This window comes from Momordica charantia (genome assembly GCF_013281855.1).
Source record: "Momordica charantia cultivar OHB3-1 chromosome 1 unlocalized genomic scaffold, Mcharantia_2.0 BLBB01000001.1, whole genome shotgun sequence".
Lineage (NCBI taxonomy): Eukaryota > Viridiplantae > Streptophyta > Magnoliopsida > Cucurbitales > Cucurbitaceae > Momordica > Momordica charantia.
In genome coordinates, this window is record NW_028275157.1 from 20067676 (window position 1) to 20077867 (window position 10192).

At 35.3% G+C, this 10192-nt stretch overlaps 2 protein-coding genes across 2 annotated transcripts; both read left to right on the top strand.

Annotated features, from left to right (window-relative positions):
• The first annotated feature begins 1046 nt into the window (after positions 1 to 1046).
• On the top strand, positions 1047 to 2342 carry LOC148213414 (GATA transcription factor 18-like). The gene is made up of 2 exons (XM_088125484.1): positions 1047 to 1581; positions 1690 to 2342. Exons 1-2 carry the CDS (start codon positions 1165 to 1167, stop codon positions 1933 to 1935), a joined length of 663 nt encoding a protein of 220 aa, XP_087981610.1. The 5' UTR covers positions 1047 to 1164; the 3' UTR covers positions 1936 to 2342.
• A 1716-nt stretch (positions 2343 to 4058) lies between these two features.
• Positions 4059 to 5291, top strand: LOC111005358 (DNA-3-methyladenine glycosylase 1-like). The gene has a single exon (XM_022276828.2). The coding sequence runs from the start codon at positions 4250 to 4252 to the stop codon at positions 5177 to 5179; it is 930 nt and encodes a 309-aa protein (XP_022132520.1). The 5' UTR covers positions 4059 to 4249; the 3' UTR covers positions 5180 to 5291.
• The last annotated feature ends 4901 nt before the right edge of the window (positions 5292 to 10192 follow it).

The window sequence follows — 10192 nt, forward strand, 5'->3', positions numbered from 1 at the left end:
CTCTCTCTCTCTCTCTCTCTCTCTCTCTCTTCTCTCTTCCACCATTTTTCAGTTTCAAACGTTAAGAATATTAATCTGAATGAAGAAAATCACGTGACAAAAGAGCCCTCTCCCACTCCCAAGTTTCGTTTCGTGTTGTGGAAGGCCAAGCCTAGGCCTACGCTAGATTAGTAATCGAAACGACATCGTTTTAATGTTTTCCTTTTTGGTCGTTTTTTGTTTTTTCCCAATCTAGATTTGATCTTGCCTTGTAGTAGCAGCCAAAGGCAAAGAAAAAATCAAGAGATGTTGAGGAATTGTATAGTAAGTGTGTGTATTTGGTTTGACTCTCATTTTTTGCCTTAACCACCTCGTGATCGGAGAAGGCAATATCCATTGAAGACTGTTCCCCCACTTTCACTTTTGACCTACCAATTGGCTCTCTCCCATTCTAATTAATTATACTCAATAAAATCTCATTTCCAATAATCATCTCACTCTATTGTATGACATCCCGTGTTGTTTGAATTCTTTATTGTCGTGTCCTCTCTATTTATATTCTTTTTCAGTTGTTGGATCTTGTTATACCCAACTGTAACATACTATTTCAAATAGTAATAGAGGAAAAAAACAACTATATCTTATTTGTAAAAAAATTAACTACGGTGAATTTGTAAGTGAATAAATAAAGAAGAGAAGAGGGGGTAAAAAGTGGGTTGGGAGAATTAGTGAAAACAACACATAAAATGGTGACACAAGGGGAGTTGCAGGGTAGCAATCAAAAGAAGCACACAAGGCCTTTATTCGAACCCTACAACTACAACCACATTGACTGAATCAGACTGACAAGACCAGACGAATTCAGACATCGTTTTCATTATTTCTCTCTCTGGAAGAACATGAATGTCGGGCCCACCCCTGTCTTTGAATTAAAACAAAGTACTCCGTATATTCTTCATTCCGACAACGTGGACTGATTTTGCTGAAGTGGCCTTCTCTTTTGCCTCTCCACTTCAAGCTTATAAAAACCTCTCCCATTCTCCTCCCTATTCTCCAACTTCCAATTCTTCACAACTCACACAGCTCTCTCTATCTCCCCTTCCAAAAACTTACTTCAAAAAAACACTTCATTTTTAGTTTTTTTTTTTAATCTTTGCTGTCTACCAAATACATATAGAAACGTAAATGATGCAGCGGTGCGGCAGCTACCAATGCTACTCCGCCGGCGAGTGTTCTTGCGGGGCGTTCTACGGGCAGCAAGGCAGCTACTACTCCATGCCGGCCTATAACGGTAATTACTACGATTCGGAAAATTACTCCTTCGAGTCATCTTCTCCTGTCGACTGCACGCTCTCTCTTGGAACGCCGTCCACTCGTATGACGGAGTACGACGAGAAGCGCCGCGAGGAACAGCAGTCGGCTAATTCCATTTCCAACTTTGGCTGGGACTTGCCTCGAGGCAAACACGGCCCGTCTTCCAAAAGTGGCCGCCGTGGTGCTGATAAATCTGCTGCCAATGGGGATCAAATGTTCGCTCGCCACTGTGCCAATTGCGACACTACCACTACGCCCCTCTGGCGCAATGGCCCTAGTGGTCCCAAGGTAATTGACCCACCCACGCAACCTATTTTAAACTGAAATTAGATTGGATTGAATTTAAAAGCTTAAGCTCACGGATTACGGGACATGGTGTTTTTTTTATTTATGCAGTCTTTGTGCAATGCGTGTGGGATTCGATACAAGAAGGAAGAGAGAAAAGCAGCGAACTCGGGGCAGCAGGCGAGTTCGATGTATAGGAACGAGGCCAGCTCATGGCTTCCCCACCATTCTCACAGCCAGAGAACGCCGCGATACCCGCACGGCATTACCAACGATATCAATCCCGGCGTCGCCTTTCTCTCATGGAGCCTCAATGACTCGGAGCAACCTCAGCTTTACTACGACTTCACAAGTTAAAATCATCATTCAAACAAAAACAAAAAAGGAATTTTTTTTTTTCTTCTTCTTCTTCTTTGCTCTCTTTCAAGCAAACTACGATGGCCAGTGGGGCAATGTGGGGGAGTTTTTTTTTTTTCGTTTTTTTCTTTTGTTATTAATATTCACTTTCTTTTTATACCGGGAGAGAGAAAAGAGAAAGAAAGCCACGCCATATTATAATGTTTGTTGAGGGATTTTTAAAAGAGGGCAGAGACGGTTTTATGGAAATACTGTCTCCTTCACAGAATCCAATCCACGATGATCATCAGTTTTTCTTTTTTTTTTTCTTCTCCCTTTCAGATTTTTTGGCTGCTGCTTAATGTTCCATTATACGTCAATGTTTGTGAAAATCGAAATATTGAAATTTTATATATATCTTTTCGTCACCTCTTTCTCTCTCTTCTTTCTCTTTCTTCATTCCCAATGGAATAGTATAGTACACTTAAATTTTGCTCTCCTTCTCCCTTGCATGCTTTCTTCTTCGTTAAGTGTCCATGTCTTATATTGTATTTAATTAGTTCATTAATCATCACTCAAACTGGTATTTTTTCAACTAATTAAAAACATGATGTGGATAAAGAAGTTAATTTGTGGGGTAGACCTTCTCTGCTAAGCTTGCTGCATGACCTGATCATTATATCAGCCCAACTTGCCTGTCTTGGACTAGGCAGGTGGGTCACTACTAGATTTGAATATTCTCTTTTAAAGGTAGATCGGAAATCGAGTTAGTACGTCTGGACTAATCTCACGAAATAAATGGATAGTCATATAAAACATTCGGTGTCGAGGAATTTGTGAGATTTTATATCATAGGTTAGTGGCTCTTAGTCCATCACTATAGGATAGTGAAAATTTTATAATTTGATAGAGATTATGACATGAATTTATAAGGATAGTGGTACGATGGGGTATCTCTCTTCCCATAGATGAACAAGTAGCTTATTATTGCCAAACCAAGATAAAGAAACGAAAAAGGAGTCAATAGTAGTAATGCTCCAAAAAAAACATACTTGTATTGGACTAATTGATAAAAGAAAAATAATTATAAATCACTAACTTTAACTATGCTCACATGCTCATATTGACGTATATGAATGAGTTGTAAAACTTATAAAAATAAATTCTTTCATCAAAATCTATTTTCATCTGGAATGAAATTGATACAAGAGATATCAATTCTATTGAAACATATGACAAAAACTAAGAATTGGGTATCATTTCTATATTTTGCAAAACATGTCATTTAGACACAACAAAATCCACAAACCACAAAACTAAAATTTATAATTACCTCTTAAGAAGCAAACCCAATACGACTTTATCATTGGTAAATATAAGAACGTGGTATTTATAAAAAAATATTCTATCGTGACTATTTTCTTTCTTTTTTTTTTTACTGATTATATCAATGTGGTCACATTCTTGAAAAAAGGAGAAAAAATGTGATCCTTATTTAGACAAATCATACAACTATTGAGATAGAAAAATATCAAAATCTATGAGGGAATATGTGTACCCCGCACCAACTGAAAATAAAAAAAAGGGGAAAAACTTCCATATAAGGAAAAGAATATTGATCGTTGTATGATTCAATTTCTGATTTGATAGGGTTTTTAAAAAAAATTATTTGATAGGAATTATTGAACAATTTAAAATCTCATATTTGAGATTCATATGAAAAATGACAAAAGTCTCATAAATGACCAAAAAAGCAATAAAAAGATGGATGCTAAAAATATGTGTCGAAAACTTGTAATTCAAGCCGGTGTTAAAAACAAATCAAATCTTATTGTGATGTCTTTTTAAAAAATTAAAACAAAAATCTTATTGTGATGTATATTTTAGGAGAAACTAAACCGTATAAAAACTTGGAAATAAGTCCAATATTCCAGACCAACAATAATAATAAAAAAACAAAGAAAAGTTTAAGTTATTTGTTTGTATTTCAATGTAGTTTTAAAGCAAATTTTAATTAAAGATCGTTCCTCCTAAATTTCGATCCTGATAGACCAATTTTGATGCATTGATTTTATGAATTTATAAATGTATTCTAAAATTTGTGCATGAACTTGAAGTTTATTAAACTCCTAATTTTTAAATGGAAGAGAAAAGTAAAAACCCAAATCATAAGAAAGCAAATTGTAGATAGCCAGTCAAAGGAAAAAACAAATGGAGTTTGACTGAATATTATAATCATTATGCAGTCGTGCAGCGCAAGATTTGAGTTGCTGACGTAGACGACATCACCTCAGCCAATGACAACGCGACATCTTTACTTCACTCCCCCTGAATCATGATTCAAAACCTAGCTTTTGCCCTCAAATCGTTCACCGCCGCCATGGCCTCCGCTTCAAATCTATCGCCTCCGATGTCCAAAAGAACCCGCCTGAAATCGAAATCTCAATCTCTATTACAGTCCCAGTCTGAAACGCTGGAGATTCCGTTTCGATCCACAAAAATACGGAAGATGACGGTCAAACCACCAATCGCCGGCGAGAATGACCCAACCCGATCAGTTCTGAACCCGGCCTATCCCGTCAAATCGTTATCGTCTACGGATGAAATCTGTACGGCGATCGATCACTTACGCCGATCGGACCCTCTCCTGATAAATCTGTTAGATTCGTGCGAAACCCCCAAATTCAAATCGAATCCCCCATTCCTAGCCCTAACGAAGAGCATTCTGTACCAACAGCTCGCTACAAAGGCCGCCGAATCAATCTACAATCGGTTCGCCGCGCTGTGCGGCGGCGAGGCGGCGGTGGTCCCGGGCGCCGTGCTGGGGCTGTCGGCGCAGCAGCTGCGGGTAATTGGAGTTTCGGGGCGGAAAGCGAGCTACCTCCATGACCTAGCGGGGAAATTCGTGGAGGGGATTTTGACGGAATCTTCGATTCTGGAGATGGACGACGAGACTCTGGTGAGGACGTTGACGGCGGTGAAGGGAATCGGCGTTTGGTCGGTGCAAATGTTCATGATTTTCAGTCTGCATCGGCCGGACGTGCTGCCGGTGGGCGATCTCGGCGTCAGAAAAGGCGTGCAGCGGCTGTACGGACTGAAGGAGTTGCCGAAGCCAGTGGAGATGGAGAAACTGTGCGACAAATGGAAGCCGTATAGGTCGATGGGCGCTTGGTACATGTGGAGGCTAATGGAACTGAAGGAGATCGTGAGTAAAGGTCGCGATTTATCAGGTAAATCGGAAACCAGAGGTGGTGTTGTACTGTAACTTGAATTGTTCTAGTGGTGGGCCTAATTTGCAATTGTGTAATTTTGAGAACTCAACTCTAAACAAAGAGTACTTCCAATTATTTAAATAACGAAGTATGGTTTAATTTCAATTCGAGCATTATTATCTAAGTTTAATTCTCATTGAACTAAAAAAAATGTTTAATAGTCATTTGTGTATAGATTTTGGTTCAAGAAATATGAAAGAATTTGTACAAGGAGCCTATTATCGAAAAGAGATAAAGTTTTCAGAATTTTTACTTTTAGATTTCTGGGTTAGAATTTTATTTTAATTCTGATTTTACCTTTATTTTTTGCATTTATTATTTGGATTTTTTTGAAATATAAAATATTTAATTTCATAAATTGTTATCATAATCTTTTATTTACTGTGGCCCCTTACTAATTTTCAATACAAATGTCTTTATTCACTCGTTCAAAACTTTAATTTACTCCATCAAAAAATTGATTTTATCTTAAGGACAATTCAAAATCACATAAACATCTTTTGAGTCTCAATAAACATATATCTGCATATTCAAAATCACAGTATATATTCACTTATATATCCGCATATATATATTCAAAATCACTATAGGATATATTCACAATTCCGCATATATATAACTTGAGTTATAAGATATATCATAATCAAATCACTATATTATATATACTCACATATACAATACTTCGAACAAAATCAGAAATTGAAAATATCCGTTGGAATGAAAGAAAAATGGAGGCGGCCGGAGATGAAGGTAGATAGAAGTTGGCGGGAGACGAAGACTTTCAAAAATGACCGAGATGGATTCTATGGATATATTAGTAATTTGTGTTATAGGTAGTATCTAAGGATTTTCATGACAAGTGTAAATTCTATACTTTTCCATCGTTTTACGTAAATAGATCATCCACGTACAAATTCCGAAAAATAGATAGAAAAATGGGTTTTGGGTGTTAATGGGTGGCGGCCCAACCCAGATGCGGAGGCCCATTAAGGTCCGTAGTGGAGATGAACCGGCCCAGAAAGGCACGTATGTTGAGTAGTGGTGGGAAACGAATTTTGTGGAGAAGAGAGAGAAAGTGGGAAGAGAGATAAAAAGGACAAAGAAGCCTGGCCGTGGCCGACAGCTACGTACGAAACCGGCACCAACATTTAGCGGTGAATAAATAAATACGAAAACGTGAATAATGAATAAAATAGTGTTGATTTATCACTACCCATCTTTACGTTAATTATTATTGAAAATTTGCAATTTATTATTTTTATTCAAACACCAAAATATTTTTCGAACGTAAAAAAGAAACAAATATTCAATATTCTGCCGCTGTGTATTAGAAATTGGATGAGTTGGTTGACTAACTCCTCATTGTGGAGCTTCCACTCTCCTTACCATGCTCCTTTTTATGAGAGAGATTCCCATCAAATCTATTATCTTTAAAAAAAAAAATAATAATAAATAAACCATTCCATTTCACATCATCAAATTACCAATTTATTCAATTTATCATCAAATACGGACATGACATATAGGTTAAATTACAAAAGTATATTCATAAATGTTATTTTATGTTTGAAAAATATCTCTTTCATTGCAATTATTATTGATCTTTCACAAACCTTTAAAAAATATATTATTTTAATATTTTAAACTGAAAGTTGACCTTGCAAAATCTAAAAAGATGTGATAATTAATGTCCCAATTTTTGGTTAAAAGTTTTATTTATCCAATGTCAAGAGAGTTTAGTTCACCATTGCCTACCCAATTTTGTCATAATTCTCCTTTTAAATATATTTCATTTCTTTTCAAACTTAATCCACTCAAGCTTCCATATTAACTGTGACATTGTTTTAGATTCAATCACATTAACTCTCGTTTCGAATATAAACGAATGTTTGCTCAAATGATATTTTTGAAATATTTATGAAATAGTAAAGACAGTATTTAAATTTAAAAAGCATAGATGTATTTTTATGACGGGAACAAAGTTCAAGAAGATTTTTGTAATTTAACCTAATAAATATTTGTGATTCTTTTTTTTCCGTAAAACTTTTGATGACATCAATATTACTATTAAATATTTAAATCATGAAGTATAATACCATAACTCGATTCGTTACACATCTAATCTAAAGTTCTAATCTTCATCCCACGTTATTAAGATTAGCATCCCACGTTATTGAAGGAGACGTAGCTGTGCTCAGGTGGCTGAGATGCTGTGGCGCCACCGGCACTGCCGCAGGGAAGGCGGAGGCAGTGGAGGCGCTGGAATGAGTATGATGGTTATGGGAGAGTGAGCCCAATAACTGTAGATTTAGTTGTCTGAAAGTTGGACCAAAAGCCCAAAAACCGTACGAATTGGGCCCTATTTTGTGGCCTCCACTTTCGTGTCTGGTTCTGTCCTTTTTCTGTTCTCACTTCTCACATACAACCACTTCACTCTTTCCTCTCTACCTAATTCCAAACCCTCATTTTCCTCTCCCAAATTTCCCTAAATAAATAAACTGAACTTTTTTCCCCCTTTTTTCTTGGTTGTCTTTTAAGGTTGAACAAATTTTTAAATAGGTTTTAAAATACCATTTTATTGTAATTTCGATATTTATTTATTTTGATTTCCATATTTTTTTTAAAAAATTGGTTTTTCTTTTTTGCCAAAACGAGCATAGTTAACAGTACTTGACATATATCTACACCCAGGAGGTTGTTAGTTCGATCCCTCACCCCCACATGTTATATTAAAAAAAATTGGTTTATTTTAGTCACTGTAGTACTTTTGAAAAATTCGTTTTGGTCTTTGTAACTTTAAGTTACCATGTTGGTCATGCAAAATTTTCACACAAATTTTATACACAATAAAAATATTTGAATACACGCTTATAACTAACGTAAAAAAAGTAGCGACGAAAGTATTATGTCAAAATTGTAATAAAAAGAAATAAGATGAATATGTAAATGAGATGACTCAAATATTTTTTTTAAAAAAATATAAAAACCAAAACGAATACATTTATAAATCAAAAGTACATTTTAAAAATGGAGATCAAAATAATAAAAAAAATTAATACGACACGTTGGAGAGGTAATTCGTGAATTAAATTATGTTTACTTTAGCTATCAAAATAAAAAATTATTATCGAAGATATACGATTGAAAAATAATATTTAAAGGTTTGAAATATTTGAAAAATGAATGGGATGGGATGGGAGGTTTAGATGTGAAGTCATGTTGGGAAATGGAGGTGGGGCTGGGCTTTTGCCACGTAAGCATTTGAATTTTAAAATTGGTTACTTGGGAATTGTTCCCTGCGGCAACCGGACGCGTGGTCCCTTTGGATAACTTAAAATATTAACTTCGAATTATTAATTATTTAATAATCATAATAAAAATATGATAATATTAATGGATGAAATTTTATGTCTGATTTGAAACTTTTTCTTTGACTTGGAGTTTCAGACAATGAATGAAGATATTAGCCGCGTGCCGCTGCCGTTCCATCAAATTGACTGCGGTCAATTTTTTTTGACAATTTTACGACTTAATGTGTACTTTTTTTTAAATTAAATAATCTCAAATAATTTCGAACAATCTAATTGGTTTGAAAATGTTAACCGTAGAAATTATTTATTTTATCCGACAACTTTATACTTGGCTGATTGATCAATTTTGAAGTGACCTGTCTAGTCGGTTTTTATTTCTTCAAAGAAATTATTTGAATTTGAGTATACAAATTCAGTTATAGAATATAGAACTCAAACATAACCAAAGAAATCATCTACTCATTCGAATTCGCATGTCTTAAAAAAGACGAGGTTTACTTCTCTTGAAAGCTTCATATTTATAACAAAATTGCAAGCAAGGCATCAAAATTATCAACACAAATTACTCAAAAATGGACAATGATTTGGCTCCTAAATAAAAATATATAAAAAAAAGGAAGACAAGAAGGTAAGAACCCACAAAGCTTTGTAAGAATAGGCCATTTGGAACCACTTTGCGGCTGTCATTTCAATCTTCTAAATTGATTCAATTGGCAACATTTGAAAGCTACTGATCTCAGCTCTCACTTTCACAACCGATAAAAATTTTTAACCTTAAAAATTAGGTGAACCGGAAAAAAAAAATAGAAAACTTTTTGAGTACCAAAACAAGTCATCAGAAGATTAAGTGAATTGAATCACAAGTCATCACCCACAGAACAGGGAGTAAAAAAAAAAGAGATAAACCCAATGGAAAATAATTAACCACATCTCTAAAAGTGCGGCGGTAGAATTTTTTTTTTAATACAAATGTTGGAGGAGGGGATTTGAACTCACAACTTCTTAGTTTTAGATATATATCAATTACCGCTGAGCTATACTCGTTCGGCGGTGGAATTAGATTGAATTAGTTGGTGCTTTATTTAAATAATCAAATATTTAATGATACATCACTATCACCCTCATCAGCCCAGCAACCCTAAAAAGTCTCAACTTCCCAACACTTGTTAATATTTTATAAGCTCAGTTAGGCAAGGTCGAAAATACCCTCCCGATCCTCCCAGAATGGGGAGGGTATGATCGGGTTTTCGCAGTGAATTAGCAACCTACACAGACAGTGGAGTTGTGGCTGCTGCATCTTAATTAGGAGTGGGGCTTCTATCAGCTATCAATGGGTTTAATTTTATTGTGACATTGTTGTTTGTATCCCAAAAACTTTTATGAGAATTTCTCCACTTTTGAATCATTTTCTTGTCATTAACATTAATAATTTTTGTCGTTCAGTGATCCAAAGATGAAGATATGGAAGTATGTGGGTTATTTGTCCTCTACTATTTTTAGATATTGGAAGATATGAAATCATGATTCATCGGTTAAAAAATCTTTGTCACTTTGTCCAATCGTGTAACAAATGGTTCCTGAATTTTAAAATTATTTTGTTCATCCAATTACAACATTAGAACATATATATCAAGAAAATCAAGCCTACCAATGAACGAATGGCATCCTTGAAAGCTGCAGTAGTGGTTTCCTCAG

Excerpts from the sequence above, each read along its gene's own strand:
- LOC148213414 (XM_088125484.1), top strand. The coding sequence starts at position 1,165 with ATGATGCAGCGGTGCGGCAGCTACCAATGCTACTCCGCCGGCGAGTGT. Across the intron at positions 1,582-1,689 it reads ATGGCCCTAGTGGTCCCAAG|TCTTTGTGCAATGCGTGTGG; the intron begins GTAATTGACCCA and ends TTATTTATGCAG.
- LOC111005358 (XM_022276828.2), top strand. The coding sequence starts at position 4,250 with ATGATTCAAAACCTAGCTTTTGCCCTCAAATCGTTCACCGCCGCCATG.